Below are 22,340 nucleotides of genomic sequence, written 5' to 3'. Positions count from 1 at the left end.
CTTTTATTTTATTTTATTATTATTTTTTTAAAATTTATTTATCTATTTATTTTGGCTGCATTGGGTCTTCGTTGCTGCGCGCGGGCTTTCTCTAGTTGTGGCAAGCGGGGGCTACTTTGCGATGCGCAGGCTTCTCATTGCAGTGGCTTCTCTTGTTGCAGAGCATGGGCTCTAGGTTCGCGGGCTTCAGTAGTTGCGGCACGTGGGCTCAGTAGTTGTGGCTCGCGGGCTCTAGAGCACAGGCTCAGTAGTTGTGGCACACGGGCTTAGCTGCTCCGCGGCATGTGGGATCCTCCCGGACCAGGCCTCAAACCCATGTCCCCTGCATTGGCAGGCGGATTCATAACCACTACGCCACCTGGGAAGTCCCAGAACAGGCCTTTTAAAAAGAAAATTTACCAGGTTATAAAAGAGATATAAAGTGAACAGTGGATGCCCAGGAACCTTGGCACGTTGCAAACCCTCATTTGTTATAACCTGCATGTGGTGAGATGGTTAATAGGAAATCCGTTTAAGACTAGAATACCCAACTCTGGTAATCAGTCCAAGGGCCATGACAAAAGTTTTTTCAATGCTAAATAAGAGCAAAAGGGTAGGAGTGAGGGTTTTCATCCAGCAAATGATTTCAATATAAAAATATATTCTTTGTGACCTGGCTTTTATTTTTTTTAAAGGATGACAGTGATAGTAGACAGCAATTTGTTGTATCCATTAGTTTTTAAAGAATTTACTTGGTAAAATTAAAAAGCTGACAATGCTAAATTGGTCCTCCTTATTTTGTTTACTTTATTGGGCTGTGAAAATCAGAAGATTTACGGTCTGAAACCTACTGCTTCTCCAGCTGAGAAGGCCCCCTTGAAATCTCAGAGGAAGTGCCGCTAAGAAAGAAATTCCCTTCCTGTAAGGAGGGCCTTCTGGGGTTGCATTTTCTATTTTTAACCTTTTTTTCCTACTTATTATTTTTTTTTTTTAACATTGGCGATGTTTTTATTTATTTATTTATTTATTTATTTATTTATTTATTTATAGCTGTGTTGGGTCTTCGTTTTTGTGCGAGGGCTTTCTCTACTTGTGGCAAGTGGGGGCCACTCTTCATCGCAGTGCGCGGGCCTCTCACCATCGCGGCCTCTCTTGTTGGGGAGCACAGGCTCCAGACACGCAGGCTCAGTAGTTGTGGCTCACGGGCCCAGTTGCTCCGCGGCATGTGCGATCTTCCCAGACCAGGGCTCGAACCCGTGTCCCCTGCTTTGGCAGGCAGATTCTCAACCACTGCGCCACCAGGGAAGCCTCCTACTTATTTTTTAATTGAGGTTTAATTGACATATTAGTTTCAGGTGTACAACATAATGATATGATGTTTTACCTTTTTTTTTAGTTGTGGTAAAATATACACAACATAAATGTACCATTTTAGGGCTTCCCTGGTGGCACAGTGGTTGGGAGTCTGCCTGCCAATGCAGGGGACACGGGTTCGAGCCCTGGTCCGGGAAGATCCCACATGCCGCAGAGCAACTAAGCCCGTGCACCACAACTACCGAGCCTGCGCTCTAGAGCCCGCGAGCCACAACTACTGAAGCTTGCGCGCCTAGAGCCCGTGCTCGGCAACAAGAGAGGCCACCGTAATGAGAGGCCCCCGCAATGAGAGGCCCATGCACCGCAATGCAGAGTAGCCCCCGCTCACTGCAACTAGAGAAAGCCCGTGTGCAGCAACGAAGACCCAATGCAGCCAAAAATAAATAAATTTATATTTTAAAAAGTACCATTTTAACCACTTGCAGGTGTGCAGTTCAGTGGCATAAAGTACATTCACATTGTTGTGCAACTATCACTACCATCCACCTCCAGAACTTTTCTAATCTTCCCAAACAGAAACTCTGTATTCATTAAACACTAACTCCCTATTTCCCTTCTTCCCAGCCCCTGGCAACCATCATTCTACCTTCTGTCTCTGAATTTCACTATTCTAGGTACCTCATATAAGTGCAATCATACAGGGCTTGCTTTTTTTGTGTCTGGCTCATTTCATGTCGTGTTAATTTCTGCAGTACAGCAAAGTGATTCAGTTATACATATATACATATGTATATATATATATGTGTATATATATATATACACACGCACATACATATATACACATTATTTTTTATATTCTATTCCATTATGGTTTCTCTCAGGATATTGAATATAGTTCCCTGTGCTATATAGTCTCTTAAATGTGTTTTTAACCTGTTGGACCACTCTGCTTGTATTGAAGCTCTTTCAACAATAGGATGGTTGGTAAAAGGGCAAGTCTTACCAGCTTTCTGTATTTACTCATCTGTAAAATTGTTCTGAGTTCTGTTCTATCATTTAAACATGTCCAAGCGGAACTGCCTCTTATAAAGGTGGCCACTGCTACTCATTTCCTATTGATATTCCCAATATGTAATGTAGGCCCAGCATTGCATGTAAAAATCTCCCAGTTTTCATGCATTGGCCAGTAACGTTGGGCCAAACAGAACATGTTTGCAGGCCAGATCTTGCCCACAGGCCACCAGTTAGCACTTCTGCTAGGGCTTAACAAAAAGCACATTTTAGTGTGGCTTCACTGAGTCATTGATTCATTCATGCAATAAATGTTTACTGGGTCTCTACTACAGGCTAGGCTACACATATAAGATATGGTTTTAAAAATACAAAATAGGAGAGACATAAATAGTTGCAGCATAAATGCTATAACAGAGCAAAAATAATGACTTTTATTGCGCACTTATGTGCCTAGGAGTTTTAAGAGCTTTACCTACATTAACTCACTAAACCTCACAACAATCCCATAAAGTAGGCAGTTCATTTACATATGAAAAGACAAGCATAGAGTGGTCAAATCACTTGCCTTGGTCACACAGTTGGAAAGTGCTAAGGGCGCGTTTGAACCCAGATTGATGCCAGAGCCCAAGGTCTTGACTGGAAGGGGGACAGGGGGTGGGTTGGTATAGGGTAACCTGTGGATTTATGAAGACCTCCAGAAGAGGTGACTTTTGACTTGTCTTGAAGGCTGATTTCAGCAAACATGGCCAGGAGGGCAATCCAGGCAGAGGAAATAATTTGAGCCAGGGATCAAACACTAAGATTGGCAGGAAATGAGTCTGAAAAAGGTCGCAAGGTCTCCAGTGCCATCTATTCAACTGTTTGTTTTCAGGTGAGATATCAGCTCATCGACAGCTTACGTCTCAGTACTAACTGCAAGGGTAAGTAAGAATTGTGTAGAAACAGAGGGGTATTTACAAGCTCCAGAGAGGGAAGCGCGCCGGACCTCTGCCGCCCTGCCCGCGACCACCTACGGGGACTACAACTCCCGTCATGCAGCGGGGGCGCCGCCGGGAGTCCCGAGCCGACCCCGCCCCTCCACAGGCCCCGCCCCTGCCCCGCCCCTCTCGTCCGTAGCCCCCTCCCGCCCGGTCAGCCCCGAAGAGTTGCCCGGTGGCCGCGGCAGACGGAAGCCGAGCGAGAGCCCCGGCGGCGGCGGGATGGGAGACTCCAAAGTGAAAGTGGCCGTCCGGATCCGGCCCATGAACCGAAGAGGTGAGAGCCGAGCGCGCCCGGGGCCGCCGCGGCGGAGGCGGCAGGTGCCTGGCGCGCCCTTCCCTTGGCCGCGGCCGCCGTGTGGGGTCCGGCCGGTCCCGCCCCTGGAGTCTGTGTCTGGGCGGAGGGGGGGGCGGCCCGCGCACCCCGAAACCTCGTCTCCCGTGCCCGCCCCGCCTGCTCGGGACGCCCCTCCCTTGGCCCGCACCGCGTCCCGGGGCGCCGCGGGCCCCATGTCTCGGCCCGCTGCCCCTTCCGCCGGCGCGCCCGCCCCGCCGCCCTTTTGCCCTCCTGTCTCCCTGCCCTTCTAGGAGGGCGCCCGAGCCCCTGGCTCGCTTCCTCCTTCCCCACCCGGCCCCTGGTCCCGCGCCTCGCCGCGCGCCCGCTCTCGGCCCGCCAGCTGTCAGCGCGGCCCCCGCCCTGGGGTCCTCACCCTCCGGCCTGGCCCGGGACAGCCGGGGACCCCCAGGCCCCACGTCGGTGGCCCAGGCGCCCCGACCCCGCACTCCTGTGGCCCGTGGCAGGAAGAAGGGCAGGGAGTTGGGGTTACTCCTGAGAAAGCAGTCTAGTGCAAAAGTCCTTCCTCTTGGCTTTTCACTTTATATTCCTTTAACCTGGACTGTCATGAAGACTTGTAAATCCTTTGATTGAACTTGGGTAGAGGAGTTGCCCTCCCCCGACCCCCCGCTTTTTCTTGACTGTTGAGAAAGTTTTGTTTTTGCTTGAAGTCATATTCGTCATCTCTCAACAATAAATAGATTAGGTGCCAAGATTCTTGTGAAATTGTATCTTTCAGACATTCTCTCAATTCTGCAGGGAGGGTAGAGAAAGCAGATAAACAGTACATTTTAAATCCTCTTTAGACAGTCAAATGTAATGGAGAAAACCCGATTCAAGTCAGAGGAGGTGGGCCGGGCCTTGGCTTTAATGCTTAACTAGCAGCGTGACAGGGCAAGTTACTTTAAGTGAGATATATTGGGAACACCTCCTGTATATACCAGGTGATACTAGTGGGATCATTATAGTCCCAGGAAATGACTTTTCAGCTGAGAAGGCTCTTAACTAATGCGAATCATTCGTGTAAGTACCAGAATCATTTTCTCAGTCATTTTCGCAACTTCTTTGTTTGTAGTTGTGTTGTTTATTTATTTATTTTATTATATTTATTTTTGGCTGCGTTGGGTCTTCGTTGCCGCGAGCGGGCTTTCTCTAGTTGCGGCGAGCGGGGGCTACTCTTTGTTGCCGTGCGCGGGCTTCTCATTGTGGTGGCTTCTCTTGTTGTGGAGCACAGGCTCTAGGCACGTGGGCTTCCATGGTTGTGGCTTGCGGGCTCTAGAGCGCAGGCTCAGTAGTTGTGGCTCGCGGACTCTAGAGCGCAGGCTCAGTAGTTGTGGCGCACGGGCCTAGTTGCTCCGCAGCGTGTGGGATCTTCCTGGACCAGGGCTCGAACCCGTGTCCCCTGCCTTGGCAGGCGGATTCTTAACCACTGCGGCACCAGGGAAGCCCTGTAGTTGTGTTGTTTAAGTCTGTGTAGAAGTTGAGTTGCTTTCTAGTTGTCTTTGCTGTCTTTGGTATATATTGAGATACACAGATCAACAGGTGACATATGCTTTCTAGGTTTGTCCTCTTGGAAGTTTTTTTTTTTTTTTTTTTTTTAAGTTGGTGATTCCTCCTGTCCCTGCTCGGCTTAAGGCTGTCAAGATGACACAAGAATTTTCCCTAAGCACTTAATTACTTTAAGTTCTCAACGAGTTCACGTTTTGGGTCTTCAACCTTTGCCTCATTAATTCCATGCTCTGACAAAATGAAAGAATTTAGATGAACTCTGACAGTTTCCGAAAGCTTCTGGTCCTCGAGTGTTCAGGCAGCTTTATTTCAATTCACTTCAAGTTTATTACCATCACAGTGATTTAAGAAAAACAAAACAAAACACCAAGCCACAGAAAACACAACTTAGCTGGGATTTGATTCTGAAAGGGTGATTTCGGCACATTTAAAAAATTTCCTATTCACGAAAAACTTGGGAAATGTCAGTGCTAAAAAGAGGCAGCTAACCCACCAGCACCAAAGCCCTATCTCGGATAATTAAAATTCTTTCCTCTTCCCCCTCCCCCGACCTTGAGTTTCAGTTTTCCAGGGGAAGCACTATCCTTTTTACTTATAAATTGTCATTGACTAGATTGTAATAATTGTCAGTATCAGAGGTTCAAGGCGTATGTAGAATAATACTTTTAGCTTTGGAAAAGATGTTAGTTGTCCCTTTGGCTGAACTCATTTTAAAATTAAGGTTTATGCATAGATCCATTACCCTATAAGTAGACGCGCGTTGTTTGTGGTATACTGCCTTCTGATTCATTTAATGCCGTCTCTTACCTAGCCTTACATTTCCTGAATGCACATGGACTTTTTTTTTAAATGATTACTACAGATAATTAAAAGTAGTTCTATTTTTATTTTGTCATAAAGTAGTCATTTACATAAATCTAGAGGTTCTTGTGGAATACAATGGAGTGGAATTCTAAAGCCAGTGATTTTTACACTGCTGTGTAGAGTTTGCTTAAAAAGGCTAAAACAAAGTCATATCCCTTTCCGGTAATTTTGAAAAAATTATTACTGTGACCAATTATTACTTCCAGGAAAATTAATGGATTAAGTAATAGTATACAATTCTGATGAATAGTAAACTTTTAGTCATAATTGTTTCTCCCTTAGCAGGTTAGTGCAGGAAGCAACCTCAGAAATCACTCTTCACAAATGAGAATGAGATGAGAATGGGTTCCTGGGATGATGTAGTTTTACTCTAAAGACTGATAGTTGGAATCACATTAGCTACTTGTTGAGGAAAATCTGAAATTTGCAAGAAGCTTCTAGGGTACCATTAAGTTCTTCATGTGATTCAGTATCTGACTGTGCTTAGGTGTTAAGGTAGATAATTGGTTTATTATTTAACATTTATCATGGAATTAAGAGTGTTTCAGTCTTTTTTGCTAAATTACATGTGGGCTTGGGAAACTTAGTTATTTGAACATTCAGCATTAGGCCCTACTTCAGTAATAGCAATTGTAATTGCTATTGTAATGACTAATGAATATGCTTTTGTCGGGAATATTTTTCTTGTTATACATTTTAACATTATACTAAGAAAACAAAAAATAAAAAGGAAAATGTCTCTGACATTCTTCCACCTTAACAATTCACACTCATTTTCTTATTTTCATTCCAGTTCGTACTTACATGCATATGTAATTTTACATAGTTTTAATACTACAACTTTTATTTTTGCTTTTCTTCATTTGAAGTATGAACTTAAACAGCTAAAGTAAAAGAGGTTAGGCTTGTTTTGTCATGAGATCTGGGAGTTCTATTTGCAGTTCTGTTTGTTTGTCATCTCTCAGACCTGTACAGGTCACCAGGTGACTTGGTGGTGTTCTGTATACTGTAAGGAACACCCATTCATACATTATTAACCAGTGAAATGATTAAATGAGCTGAAAGTTTTACAAGCATAATTGATGGCACTAGTTAGATCAGCGACACTCTCCTGTTCAGGAATTTGATATTTTATAACTTTAGATGGCTTAAAAAATATTTAATATTTATTGAATGTCTGCCAGGTGTCTACCTTATCTTAGTATGGGATCTTATTGCCTTCCCTCAAGGGGCTTCCCGTGTTTAAATATGTATGAGATTAACTATCAAAATAAGTAAATCTATATAAAAAGTGTTTGGGAAATATCTTTGCTGTCTACCTAGCCTAAGGTGATGAAACCAGAAATTACATTAGAAATTTAGCTAGAGAGAAAAAACAGTGAAATGGGTTATGTCAGGTGTTAGGAAGCATGGACAGTAAATTTATTTTAACAGGTATTTCTCAAGGGTTTGCTTTGCATTTTTCAGTGCTTGATGCAGTGAAAATCACAGAGAAGAATCAACACAGTGAAAGACACAAAGAAATAACTAGGAAAAGAAGTCAGTGCTTAAGTGAATCACAGTCTAGTATCTCAGTGGATAGATATAGACGTTAAAAATGAAAATCAAAACCATTTAACGAGGAAGACTTTTTTATGTTAGAAAAAGCAGAATGTAAAACAGTATGTGTAACTATATGGTTGAATCTACTATTATGATTATTACTATGTTAAAAACGTAAACAGGAATGGGCAAGGGCTAGAAAGAAACATGAAAAAATGAGACTGATCTTGTTGGGGGAATTTTATTTCCTAAAAACTTTCTCTTAGTGTTGTCTAGTATTATAGTATTCAGTTTTTAAAAGTGCACTTTATGGTTTATGCTCATAAGGAAATGACCGTCACATGAAAAGATAAGATTAAAAGGTAAACACCTTCAGCAGATTGCTAGTTATTAAAAGTACCAGGTGAGTGATAGGGAGATGTAGGAATTTAGAGTGAAGGATCCCTGGAAACCTGGTGATTAGGGGAGGCTTCTTTCTCTGTGGAGGGAGGAAGCTTATGGTGCCTGGTGGGAAGGGTGGGGATTTGGTTCTTTGAGAAGGAAGTATGGCCTGAGAGCAAAGGCTTGGGGTCAGGAATGAGCCAGGCAAGTTTAGGCACAGAGATGAGATTAGCCTGTGCTAACACAGGGAGGAGTGTTCCGTGAGGTTGACTGGAGAAGGATGAGATTAGGAAGGTCAGGCGAAGTTGCAGGGGGCCCAGAAGTCTGGCTTCAGGGTGGCTGGTCCACTGCTCTGTTTAGCTTTTGAGAACTTCGTGTGGGTCTTGGACATAAGCATGATGAGAAAGGTTGCCAGATCTCAGGGCAAGATTGAAAGCCTGGGTAGGTAACTGATTCAGGGCATAGCTAGAAAACAAGTGTGTGGTGGAAATGAAGCCATGTGAATGGGAAGAGTAAGGAGACCAGTGAAAACCAAGTGAGCGGTCGTGAATCAAAAGACAGGTGAAACTGAGGAAGTAGGAAGAAGCTTGGAAGACCCTGGCCGTCAGTGAGGAAAACAGGTGATCCTTGGGAATCAAGGTGCAGGGTTGGGTGGGAGAATCTGTTTGAAACAGGAAGGAGTCTTTGACCCTGAGCCCACTGGTGGTTCTTAAGCCTTCTCAGATAACTGGTGTTGGAGTTAGGGATGACTGTGGATGGAAATTTCTGACATATTTTCTGAAACAGAAGATGCTTGTTTTATTAGCATCTGCTCGAGATGCTAATGGAGGATGAGACACACATCTATACAACATTCTTTTGTTTCTGCTGTCAACTCCGTGACTGAAAAATGGGATTTATACATATAGGGCCAGAGGCTTTTGGAGAAGAAAGTACCAGTTTATCAAATCAAATCAAAACTTGTTTGAATTGGCATTACTTTCACCACCCCCCGCCCCCATAAAACAATGACTAACGTCAACTTTTCCATTTCTTAAGTTCTGAAGATGGAAGAAACCACTGGCAAAAATATTGGTTAAGCAGATGGATTGAGCTGTTTAGTGAGGGAAATGGGTTCGTTATTGATCTCTATGCTTGCTGATCAGCTTCCCCTTGTGTTCAACAAAGCATAGTCTTAAAAAAGCTTGGCTGAGAGAAGCAGTGTAGTCATTAGGGAAGTGTGTGAAACTAACTGGTGTATGGGACACGAAATCCATGACTTAATCGGTCCTGGGCTTTAGCTCTCAGAAGCTGTAGGTATCTTTAAAAGCTGGTAGTAATGAATTCGCCTATTCAATTTAACATGTGTTGATTGAAGAAAAAATTAATAGCTGCTTTTTGAGAGCTTTCTGTTCGTGAGCTACAGAGTTCATTCCTTTTTATACATTATTCTTCAAACAAAACTTTGAAAGGTAGTTATAGAATTTCTTTTTAACAGACTCTCAGAGAGGTTAAGTAACTTTCCCAGAATTACAAAACCAGTATTTTGGAGCCCGAATTTCACCTATTTTGCCATTAAAACCTGTGCTTTTACTACTATATTGGACATGATGATCTTTAGAGGGACGTTGCATTCCTGAGCTTGCGTAATTTTCAAAGATGTGCAGGATATATGAGAAGCGTAAGTCATAATCTTTGACCAAAAGAGCTCACTGTCTTGTTGGTAGTAAGAGATACACAGGTGAATCAGTTATGAGTATAGTACACAAAGCAACGATGGCAGTGCCTTATGAATTAAAGAAATGGGGGTGGGGCTTGAGAATGATGAGGAATGGGTTGAAGGCAATTGACAGGAAGGCATGGCAGATGGGGTTCACAAGATGAGTTGTTGGACTTAGCAAAACATGGATGTAGGAATTAAGCAAGAACAGTGAGGAAGTTAGCTGTAAAAATTCAGACAGCAGGAAGGAGACAGTATCGGTATAATTAACAGTTAAAGAGAGGTTGCTGTGTATCGACATGGTCGCAAGCACTGAACTAGATTATTTTAGGTTAATCCTCACAAAAATGCTAGGAAGAATTTATATTATAACTCGTTTTACAGATGAGAAAATGGGAACTTGGACAAGCTTAGCCACTTGCCCCAAATCACATAACTATCAAGTGGAGAAACTGGAGGTTGGAACCTGGGCAGTTCAACTTCAGAGCCCCAGCCCGGAAATTCTGTTCTTTCTTGGAAAAGCTGGAAGAATATAGGTAGTGGGGGATGAGAAGAGTGATGGAAGGTGGCCTCACTGAAGTCGAGAGGTTTGTGGGGAGCAGAGGGGTGTGAAGAGGGGTGAGGTACAGGCAAATTCAGAAGGGTCTCGGACAGAGTTGGAGGAGTGCAGTTACTATAGTTTTTTTTTTTTTTTTCAGGTAAAATTGGTATGGAGCAGTATATTAGTTTCAGGTGTACAAGGTAACTCTAAAAAGTGATCACCACGATAACAACAAGTCCAGTTACCAAACAATTAACCCCCTTCACCCATTCGCCACCCCTAACCCCCTCCGCTCTGTAACTACCAGTCTGTCCTCTGTGTCTGTAAGTTTTGTTTTGTTTGTTCTTTTTTTTTTTATATTCCACATGTAAGTGAAATCATATGGTGGTGTTTGTCTGATTTACTTCGCCTAGCACAACACCTTCAAGGTCCATCCGTGTTGTCGCAAATGTATAGGTTTTTGAATAGAGCAGTGGCACTTAACAGTGATGCTTTAGGAAGATAAATTAAGCTGTGTCTTTATCTTGCTCACAAGCTAATACATTAGCTTGTTTCTGTTTCATGAATGCTGGAGGAAGACACAGGACTTTTGGGTCAGAGGATTTATGGCGCAGCAGGTGGCAGGAGCGGTTCCCTTTGCCTGCAAATCCCACAGGGGTGACATGGAGGGGTCCAGATGGATGCTGTGCAACCAGTGGGTTGGGTTGCATCTGAGGAGCACTGAGCTGGGGGACTCGATTGCTTTTACGTGGTAAGCAAGCCTGCTCTTTGTCCTGAGCGTTGCTGGCTGCGAACACATTCCTGAGAGGTGGGTGGGGTAAAGAGCATTTCTGGCCTTGCAGTCTAGACACACCCAGCAAGAACTTGTCAAGGTGGTATGAAAGCAACTGAGATTTGGGAAATATAGGAAGACTGCAAAGCTTCTGGTTTAGATAACTGAGTGAACGAGTGCTGGTGTCATTAACTGAGATCAGAAACGTGGGAGAAGCAGGTTTTAGGGTGGAGGTGTGGGAAATTATGGGCTCTATTCTTGGACATTCAACAATATTTAGTCAGTGCTTATCACATGCCATGCACTGCACCTACAACTAAGATGTAGTGCATGCCTGGAAGAAACACAGCAGACTGGTTGAGTTTTAGGTTCTGAAGAGCAGCCAAGCGGATGGATGCAGAAAGCTGTTGTACAGGAGTCTGAAACTAAGGGACTAGAGATACGTGTGGATTTGCGAGTTGTTATTATATTTAGAAGATAAGACATCAAATTAAGGCATGCGTGAAGGACGAGGTCACAGAGGCCGAGAAGAGAGGCATAAGGAAAAGCTGGTGAAAGTAATGTGGAGGCCCAGGGCAAAAAATGGCAGAAGAATAATTTTGACTGAATGAATGAATTGGTGTTGGCATGTTGGTAGTGGGCTGAGAAATCAGTGTGTGTGTCTATACGGAAGCAGTGTATATACGTGAGCATTCTTCTAAGAAGCTCCATGTAGAAGTGTTATTCAGTCATAAAAAGAATGAAATAATGCCACTTGCAGCAACATGGATGGACCTAGAGATTATCATACTAAGTGAAGTAAGCCAGACAGAGAAAGACAACTATCATATGATATTGCTTATACGCGGAATCTAAAAAAAAAGATGCAAATGAACTTATTTACAAAACAGAAATAAACCCACAGACATAGAAAACAAGCATATGGTTACCAAAGGGGAAGGGGGGAGGGATAAATTAGGAGTTTGGGATTAACATACACACACTACTATAAATAAAATGGATAACTAACAAGGACCTACTGTATAGCACAGGGAACGATACTCAGTATTTTGTAATAACCTATAAGGGAAAAGAATCTGAAAAAGAATATATATGTGTGTGTGTATGTATATAGCTGAATCACTGCTGTACACCTGAAACTAACACAGCATTGTAAATCAATTCTACTTCAATTAAAACAAAAAAGCTTCATATAGAAAGGAAAGGTAAAGAGCGGTCTCTAGAGGTGTAGTTAGGAACAGGCATTTTTTCCCCCCAAAGTCTGGGAGATGTTTGAGCCTTGTTATAAATAGAAATAACCAATAGAGAAGGAAATTTTTTTTTAAGTAATTAATTTATTTATTTTTGGCTGCGTTGGGTCTTTGTTGCTGCCCGCGGGCTTTCTCTAGTTGCCGGAGCCGGGGCTACTCTTCATTGTGGTGCGCGGGCTTCTCATTGCGGTGGCTTCTCTTGTTGCAGAGCACGGGCTCTAGGTGTGTGGGCTTCAGTAGTTGTGGCGCGCGCGCTTAGTTCCTCCACCGCATGTAGGATCTTCCCGGACCAGGGATCGAACCCGTGTCCCCTGCATTGGCAGGCGGATTCTTAAACACTGCCCCACCAGGGAAGTCCCTAGAGATGGAAATTTTTGAAGTATAGAGGGAAGAGGATAATTATATAATGGGAAAGCCCTGGAGTGCTTAATTTTCTAGCTGAGGTAGAATGTGAGGTTATTAATTGAGAGTAAGAAGAATTGGGTTGGCTGGGATCTTCAATGTAGTGAGTGTCTAGAAGTGTGGTTGAAGGACTTGGACCATAATTTGTATCCATTGAGGGCAGTGGGACCATTCCTGCTCAGCTGTTTTTGAGATGTAATTCACGTATCAAAAGTGTATAATTCAGTGGCTTTTAGTGTGTTTGCAGAGCTGTGCAACCATCAGCACTATCCGACTCCAGAACATTTTTATCATCCCAAAGAGAGAGAGACTCTCGTTAGCAGTCGCTCTCCATCCACACCCACACCCTCCCCTTTCCCCACAGCCCCTGGCAGCCACTAATCTACTTCTTGTTTCTGTGGATCTGCCTTTTCTGGACATTTACTATAAATGGGATCATGTAGCATATGGACTTTTGTATCTGCTTTCCCTTGGCATAGTGTGTTCAGGATTTATCCATGTTGTAGCATGAATCAATACTTCATTCCTTTTTAAAGCTGAATAATATTCTGTGATATGGATATGCTGCATTTTGATGCTCATTCATCAGTTGATGGGCATTTGGCTTGTTTCCATTTTTAAGCTATCAATGAATAATGAACATTTATATATAAGTTATTGTATATTTTCATTTCTCTTGAGTATGTGTATACATGGAAGTGGAATCGCTGGGTCATATAGTAACTCTAACTTTTGAGAAACTGCTAAATTGTTTTCCAAAGTTATTGCACCATTTTACATTTCCACCAACAATGTATGAAGTTTCCAGATTATTGCCATCCTAGTGGGTGTGAAGTGGTATCTCATTATGATTTTTGATTTGCTTGTCCCCAATGTCTAGTGATGTTAATTAAGCATCTTTTCGTGTAATTAAGCCATTTGCATATCTTTTCGGAGATATCTATTCAAACCCTATTCTTATTTTTAAAATTGAGTTGTCTTTTTTATTATTGAGTTCTAAGAGTTCTTTGTATATTCTGAGTAACAGTCCCTTAACAGATACATGATTTGCAGATACTGTCTTGAATTTGTGGGTTGCCTTTTCATTCTTTCAGTGGTGTCCTTTGAAGCCCAAAAGTTTTTCATTTTGATGTGGTCCAATTTATGTTTTTTTCTTTTGTTGCTTGTGCTTTTGATTTGATATCTAAGAAACCATTGCCTAACCCAAGGTCATGTGGATTTAATGCCTATGTTTTCTTCTAAGAGTTTTATAGTTTTAGCTCTTACATTTATTTAGGACTTTGATCTGTTTGGAGTTAATTTTTGAATGTGGTGTGAGGTAGAGGTCCAATTTTGTCTTTTTGCATGTGAATACCCAGTTGTCCCATCATCATTTGTTGAAATGACTATACTTTCCCCATTGGATTGTCTTGGCACCCTTGTTGAAAATTAGTTGACCATAAATGTTGACAGCATATTTCTGGATTCTCAAGTCTATTCCAATGATTTATACGTCTGTCCTTAGGTTAGTATCACACTGTCTTGATTACTGTAGCTTTGTAGTAAGTTTGAAATTGGTGAGTGTAGTCTTTCTACTTTGTTCTTCTTTTTCAAGATTGGTTTGGCTATTCTGGTTTTGCCTTATAAGTTTTTAAATACCTGCTTTCTAACCCTCTGAAGTTGATTGGTTTCTTGAAAATACACATTTTATGTTTTGGGCCACATAAGATTATTTCAATTATTTTGGTATTATCTTTTGTCCCCCCATCAGGCGTCGTGTCTTGGATCTTCCTTCATTCCTCAGTTTTTTCTTTAGCTGTATTAGAACTCAGTTATATTTTATCTTTTGTTTATTGAATAGATTTTCATGTTCACTGGTAAAAACATAAAAGTAGGTGATTAGGATATTTTATATATCTCTTACTAGAAAGCAAACTACTAATTTGCTTTTTACCTCTGTGGCATCACATAATTTTCTTTTTTCTTGGGTCAGTGGGTCCCAAGCAACTTGTAAGTATAGTAAAGAACTATAAGTCTTATTCCCTATTCTGCAAGTAAGAATACTACATTCCAGTTGGGAAAACAAGGGCTTCATACATGAAATATGAGTTATGAGTATCATCAGCATGCATAGACATGTAAAAATATTAGGCACATGACACAATTTAGTTGAAAATAGAACCAACCATATATAGCATGCAAAATTTGCAATTTAATTAAAATGTGAATCTTACAAATAATTTACTATCTTCCTTTTAAAAATGGACCCTCATGAATTTAACAGTAAGTTATAGCTTTTTAGGAATGTGACATAGGTAAAGGGAGGTTCATTTATATTTCTGAGTAGTAGATTTCGTTTGAAAATTACTGTTAATTTTCTGGAGAATTAGAAAAGCAGGTTAATGAATGGGCAACTCAGAATTATTTTGTCCACACTGAGAATGATGCATTTCCCCAGGTGGAATATGAGTTATATAAAGGGAGTCACCCACGCCCTGCCTATCTTTGACTATGATGTCATTGAAGAAAGAGCCATAGCTGATTTATGCATTGAAGAAAGACTTGTTTCAAATTATTGTTCACTTTTACAGGGTGACTAATTTGCTGGCTGAGTAAGCTAAATTGTCAGCTGTTGATATTTTATTCATCTTGAGGAACTTGACCTAGAAAAAGATCCTGTTTGGGAAATAATATGGGATCTTTAATGTTAGTGGACTAAATTAACTTTCTTTCCTTCCTCCTCTCTTTCTCTCTTTCTTTCTCTCTCTCTCTTTCTCTATTTTTTTAAAATTTATTTATTTATTTATTTATTTATTTTTGGCTGCATTGGGTCTTTGTTGGGTCTTCGTTGCTGTGCGCGGGCTTTCTCTAGTTGTAGCTAGCGGGAGCTACTCTTTGTTGTGGTGCGCGGGCTTCTCATTGTGGTGGCTTCTTTTGTTGTGGAGCACGGGCTCTAGGCACGTGGGCTTCAGTAGTTGTGGCTCGCAGGCTCCAGAGCGCAGGCTCAGTAGTTGTGGTGCACAGGCTTAGTTGCTCTGCGACATGTGGCATCTTCCTGGACTAGGGGTAGAACCTGTGTCCCGTGTATTGGCAGGTGGATTCCCAACCACTGCACCACCAGGGAAGTCCCTCTCTTTCTTTTTTAAAGGACTCGTGAATACATCAAAGAATTCATGGTTCTGAGTACTATAAAGCTTGACTGGTCATGACCTAAACTTATAGCACTACTTAACTCTAAGATCACTCTGGTTTTTTATTGGTTTTCAGACATAGTACTAATTAAATCCCAATCTCATAATTTTAGGTTTCACTGAGAATAAACTGTTGTCCATGTGTTACTTATTATAATAGTGAGTATTTAGTGCTATTTTTTATTGTGGTAAGATAGATATAACAAAATTTACCATCTTAAACCATTTTTAAGGGTACAGTTCAGTGGCATTAGGTACGTTCACATTGTTGTACAACCATCACCACCATCCATCTCTAGAACTTTTTTATGTTGCAGAACTGAAACTCCATGCCCATGAGATACTAACTCCTTTAACCCAGCCCCTGGCAGCTACCATTGTACTTTTTATCTCTATGAATTTGACTACTCTAGGTGTCTCATATAAGTGGGATCCTACAAAACTTATCCTTTGGGACTGGTTCATTTTACTTAGCATAATGTCTTCAAGGTTCATCCATGTTTTAGCAGAATTTCATTCTTTTTTTAAGGTTGAATAATCTTCCATTGAATATATATACCACATTCTGTTTATCCGTTCATCCATTGGTGGAAAGTTGGGTTGCTTCCACCTTTTAGCTATTGTGAATACTGCTATGAACATGGGTGTACTTTAATGCTATTTTTGCAAAGGTAGTGCATAGCAGCTGGGTCTTTATCTTTTTAATCTAAGTATTGTTCCAAACTAAGAGGAAGATGTTTATGTTTTGGATTTTTGGTAGGTGTTAAAATTTTTTTTTTTCTTTTTTAAATTCGCCTTAAATTTAAGGCCTAAATTTGGTATTGCTATTTAATCAATTAATATTTAATCACAGCTTTGCTTTCTAAGCAGTATAGAGCAAGAAGTTTTCCATAGAGAAAGTGTCATATTTAGAATTTTGTAGCAGTATAATTTCATTCAAGCATTGGTGGTATTTGGTGATAAAATGCTTTTCATATATCTGACCCTTAGACTCTCCTCAAATCTCACTGCTCTTATTTGCTTGAGTGTGTGTCCTAGATGTTCCACCCATATTCTAAACAGTCTTGTGAAAAGCCTTCTTTTAACAGCGTTGGGGTGGGAATTTTGTTTGGTAATAAAAACTGAGCTAATAAAGAAGATAGTTGTTTATATTTTGAAGGCCACCTCCACTGGGTGTTAAACGTAGGGACATTTGTAAGTGTTGTACTCTTTAGGACAAAATGAGTTTAGGTTGGATATATTAGTTACTAGGTGATTCTTTGAATTATATAGGATTTTCCAGGGATTGGTTCCTTAATCATGCCATTTAATGCTTTCAAACTATTAGTGTGTCTAATGAAGTCATGAGGGGCAGGATGGAGGAGCTGTGAAGAGTATAGGGAAAAAGCCTACAAAATATTGAAAGAAAATGTTTGAATCCTTTTTCAATTCCAGATCATCTGAAATGAAGGCAAAACTCTAGTGGGGGCGGGGGAGATATTTGATTTACAGCTTTGCAGGCATGCATTCTAGATGAGTACTTCTGCGTGCAGAACTATACATGCAGCTCCTTTGCTCAGACCTAACGTTCTTGCAAGAAACTAATATCTAACTTTGTGGTGGGTGGTGAGATGGAGATTCTGAGTCAGTACAATTTCTGGAGCCTTGGTAAAGCATTTGTGTACAATATAGATTTGACTGCACAGGGTCAGCCAATACAATATGGTTAGAGGTCATTAAGGGGTAGTATTAACAAAGTACAATGATTGCAAACTTTCTTGAGCTCTGGGCCTAAGGAAAGAAAGAAGTAAAAATGCATGTTTGAAAAGTTTTTGCATTGTGACTGAGACTTTCTTGCAGCATTTCTGTGGTAGTATAGAGTGGATTTAAACACAACGTATTAGAAATAGGCTTTCATACTAGTTGACCACAGTGAAACATCTGCCTTTCCAGGTTAGTCTTCCACACCTGGGTAAAACATATCTCTGATGTTTTCAGTTTCTCTTTGCCTGAAAAATGTACTGGCTAAAAGAAAGACCACTAAATTTTTGGTACTTCTAGATTATATCTTTGAGAACAAATGTAGAATAACTGATGTGAGAAAGATTGAGTTGTGGTAGGCACGGGGAGGGAAATTTTTGTTTTTGTTTGCATTTGTCTCAATTATATAAGTTAAAGGAAACAAAATAGAAATCATCTTTCCTGGCAGTGCAGATACTCTAAAGTTATAATGAGTTTGACATTGACATTTGGCCAAGGTTCTTAGGGAAATACAAAATGACTCCAGTGTGGTGCAGTTTCTTTCCTTAGAGCATATCTTTGGGTAATAGAGATAAGGCAAACAGAAACAGTTTCATACTTTGGGTCAGAAATTTTGAAGAATATAAGAACAAAAACATGATGTGGCCATGTTTCTCTTTATTGAGATATAGTTCATGTATGATATAATTCAACCAATTCAGTGGTTTTTTATTTTTTAAACTTTTTAAAAAAAATAAATTTATTTATTTATTGGCTGTGTTGGGTCTTCGTTGCTGCATGTGGACTTTCTCTAGTTGCGGGAGCGGGGGCTACTCTTTGTTGCAGTGTACGGGCTTCTCATTGCGGTGGCTTCTCTTGTTGCGGAGCACAGGCTCTAGGCTCGTGGGCTGCAGTATTTGTGGCACATGGGCTCAGTAGTTGCGGCTCGCGGGCTCTAGAGCGCAGGCTCAGTAGTTGTGGCGCACGGGCTTAGTTGCTCCGTGGCATGTGGGATCTTCCCGGACCTGGGCTCGAACCCGTGTCTCCTGCATTGGCAGGCGGATTCTTAACCACTGTGCCACCAGGGAAGTCCCCAATTCAGTTGTTTTATTGTGCTCATGCAGTTGTGAAAACAATCCGCACAATTTTAGTACATCTTCATCACCCCCAATAGAAACCTATACCCACTAGCAGTCACTTCTCAGCTCCGGGGAATAACTAGTCTATTTTCTGTCTCTGTTTGCCTGTTCAGAACATTAGGAGTGAGTAAAGTCATACAATATGTGGTCCTTTGTACTGGCTTCTTTTACTTAGCACAAGCTTCATCTATGTTGTAGTATGTGTCAGTACCTTCCTTTTAATTGCCAAATAGTGTTCCATTTTATGGATATACCACATTTATCCATTCATTAGTTGATGGACATTTGGGTTGTTTCCACTTTTTAGATATTATGAGTAGCCAAATAATACTACTATGAACATTCATGTACAAACTTTTGTATGGACATAGGTTTCTCTTGGGTGTATGCCTAGGAGTGGGAATTTCTGGGTCATATACTAATTCTGTGTTTAACCATTGAAGAACTGCCAGACTATTTTCGAAAGTGACTGCACCATTTTACTTTCCCACCAGTAATGTATGAAGGTTCCAATTTTTCCATGTCCTCACCTATACTTACCTGTCTTTTTTTTTTGACATGATCCAATTTATACTTTATTATTTTTTCTTTTTTAATTGAAATATAATTGACTTACAACATTATATTAGTTTAAGTTGTTATCTTTTTGGTTAGAGTTATGCTAGTGGGTGTGAAGTGGTATCTCATTGTGGTTTTGATTTGCATTTCCCCATTGTCTAATGATGTTGAGCATCTTTTCTTGTGCTCATTGGCCATTTCTGTATCTTTTTTGGAGAGATGTCTGTTCAAGTTGTTTGCCCATTTTAAAATTGAATTTTTTTAAATTATTGAGTTGTAGGAGTTCTTTATATTTTCTGATGCAAGTTCCTTATTCGATATATGATTCACAAATATTTTGTCAATTTTGTGGATTGTTTTTTCCCCAAGAATTCTTTTTTTTCTCTTTTTTAAAAAATTATTTATTTTTTTACAGTAGGTTCTTGTTGGTTATCTGATTTAAATATAGCAGTTTGTACTTGTCAATCCCAAACTCCTAACCTATCCCTCCCCCAAACCCTTCCCCCTGGTAACCATAAATTCATTCTCTAAGTCTGTGAGTCTGTTTCTGTTTTGTAGATAAGTTCATCTGTATCATTTTTTTTTAGATTCTGCATATAAGAGATATCATATGCTATTTGTCTTTTTCTGTCTGACTTCACTTAGTATGATAATCTCCAACTCCATCCATGTTGCTGCAAATGGCATTATTTCATTCTTTTTAATGGCTGAGTAATATTCCAGTGTATATATGTACCACATCTTCTTTATCCATTCATCTGTTGATGGACATTTAGGTTGCTTCCATGTCTTGGCTGTTGTAAACAGTGCTGCAGTGAACATTGGGGTGCATGTATCCTTTCGAACCACGTTTTTCTCCAGATATATGCCCAGGAGTGGGATTGCTGGATCATATGGTAGCTCTATTTTTAGTTTTTGCTTTTTTTTTCTTTTTTTGACTGCATGGCATGTGGGATCTTAGTTCCCTGACCAGGGATCAAACCCACGCCCCCTGCGGTGGAAGCACGGAGTCTTAACCACTGGACCGTCGGGAAGTCTCCTATTTTTAGTTTTTTTAAGGAACGTCCATACTGCTGTCCATAGTGGCTGTATCAATTTACATTCCCACCAACAGTGTAAGAGGGTTCCCTTTTCTCCACACCCTCTCCAGCATGTTTGTAGTTTTTTTGATGATGGCCGTTTTGACTGGTGTGAGGTAATATCTCATTGTAGTTTTGATTTGCATTCCTCTAATAATTAGCAATGTTGAGCATCTTTTCATGTGACTCTTGGCCATCTGTATGTCTTCTTTGGAGAAATGTCTATTTAGTTCTTCTGCCCATTTTTTGATTGGGTTGTTTGTTTTTTGGTGTGGATTGTCTTTTTACTCTCTTAATGGTGTCCTTTGAAGAACAAAATTTTTCATTTTGATGAGGTTGTCCGAGCACTATTTGTTGAAAAGGCTATACTTTCTCCATTGAATTTCTTGGCAGTGTCGTCAAAATCATTTGGCCATAAATATGAGAGTATAATTCTGTACTCCCTGTTCCATTGATTTATACGTCTATCCTTCTATCCTTATATTAGTACCACAATTACTGTAGTTGTTTAGTAAGTTTGAAATTGTTGAGTTGTCATCTTTGTATTTTGTTCTTCAAGATTTTTTGGCTCTTCTAGGTCTTGTGTATTTCCATATAGATTTTAGGATCAGCTTGTTAACTTTTGAAAAGAAGTTAACTTGGGTTTTAATAAGGATTGCCTTGAATTTTTATAGACCAATTGGGGGAGTATTGCTATCCTAATAGAATTAAGTCTTTCAATTCATGAACATAAGTTGTTTTTCTATTTGTTTAAATATTTAATTTCTTTCAACAATGTCTTGGAATTTTCAGTGTATATATTTTGCACTTCTTTTAAATTTATACCTAAGTATTTGAATCTTTTTGATGCTATTATAAATGAAATTGTTTTATTAACTTCATTTCTGGATTTTTCATTGTTGGTGTATAGAAACAACTGATTCTTGTATATTGATCTTGTATCCTACAACTTTGCAGAAGTTGTTTATTCTAGTAGTTTTTAGTGGATTCTTTAAGATTTTCTATATATAAGATCATATAATGTGCAAACAAAGGTAGTTTTATTTTTTCTTTCCAATCTGGATGCCTTTTAATAGTTTTTCTTGCCTAACTGCCCTGACCAGAAATTCTAGTCCAATTTTGAACGGAAGTTGCAGTAGTAGACATCCTTGTCTTATTTCTGATGCCAGAGGGTAAGCCGTTCAGTCTTTTACTGTTAAGCGTGATGTTAGCTGCAGGTTTTTTAGATGCCCTTTATCAGGTTGAGGAAGTTCCCTTCTATTTCTAGTTTGTTGAGTGTTTTTATCATGAAGGAGTGTTGGATTTTTTGTCAAAAGCTTTTTCTGACATAAATTATTCAAAAATGACTAATTTTTTTTCTTTTTTTTAATCTGCAGAAATTGACTTGCATACCAGATGTGTGGTGGATGTAGATGCAAACAAGGTTATTCTCAGTCCTGTAAATACCAATCTTTCCAAAGGAGATGCCCGGTAAGTTAAGAACCAGTGTTGCGATCAATGGATTTTTAAATGGTGGAAAGCAACAATGGCTGCTGAACTGAGAGTTGAACAAATATTGAATCCTTACTATGTGGAGACATATTGCTGCCAGATAGACGAGGTCTGTAATATGGAATGACTGAGTGCCAGAATGCGTGTTGTAGGCAGTAATGGTATTGGAAGCTCCGAGAAGAGAGCGTCGGTTAGATTGTGAAGTAACTGAGGAAGGCTTCTTGAGGAGATGGTACTGGCTCGAGGCTTAGGTAAGATGTGAACGGGAAGAAGTCGGGTAAAAGGGAAGGCTTTTAGGTTGTTCCTCAGTGTGTGTTGTTTTTACTTCTGCCAATTCTCATCCTATGTGTCACTTAGAGCCCATTTCAAGTGCTCTTATCTTCCTGAAGACATTCTTGCAGCCCTTAGTGATTCCTCTCTTTTAAGGCGCCATGAGCTATAATCTGTACTACCTAATTTAGTTATTATATATTGTTTTGAATTATTAATTGTAGCTTAACAGTAGATTTTAAGGTCTTGGAGGGAAGAGACTCTTTGTCAGGGGTTGGGGATGAATACTTGAGCATCAGTTCTGGATTTGGGTGATAGTATGAACAAAAGAGAGGG

General features: G+C 40.4%; 1 protein-coding gene across 1 annotated transcript in view; it reads left to right on the top strand.

Moving 5' to 3' along the window:
• Positions 1–3,464: 3,464 nt before the first annotated feature.
• KIF13B (kinesin family member 13B) overlaps positions 3,465–22,340 on the top strand; it is a 188,367-nt gene continuing 169,491 nt past the window's right edge. Inside the window, exons 1-2 of the mRNA XM_061200752.1 lie at positions 3,465–3,561; positions 21,620–21,713. Coding sequence (XP_061056735.1) covers positions 3,507–3,561; positions 21,620–21,713 — 149 coding nt within the window. The 5' untranslated portion in view covers positions 3,465–3,506. The remainder of the gene's footprint in view (positions 3,562–21,619; positions 21,714–22,340) is intronic.

The sequence above is a fragment of the Eubalaena glacialis genome, chromosome 9, assembly GCF_028564815.1.
Source record: "Eubalaena glacialis isolate mEubGla1 chromosome 9, mEubGla1.1.hap2.+ XY, whole genome shotgun sequence".
Taxonomy (NCBI): Eukaryota; Metazoa; Chordata; class Mammalia; order Artiodactyla; family Balaenidae; genus Eubalaena; species Eubalaena glacialis.
This window is presented reverse-complemented; position numbering and strand designations above follow the sequence as displayed.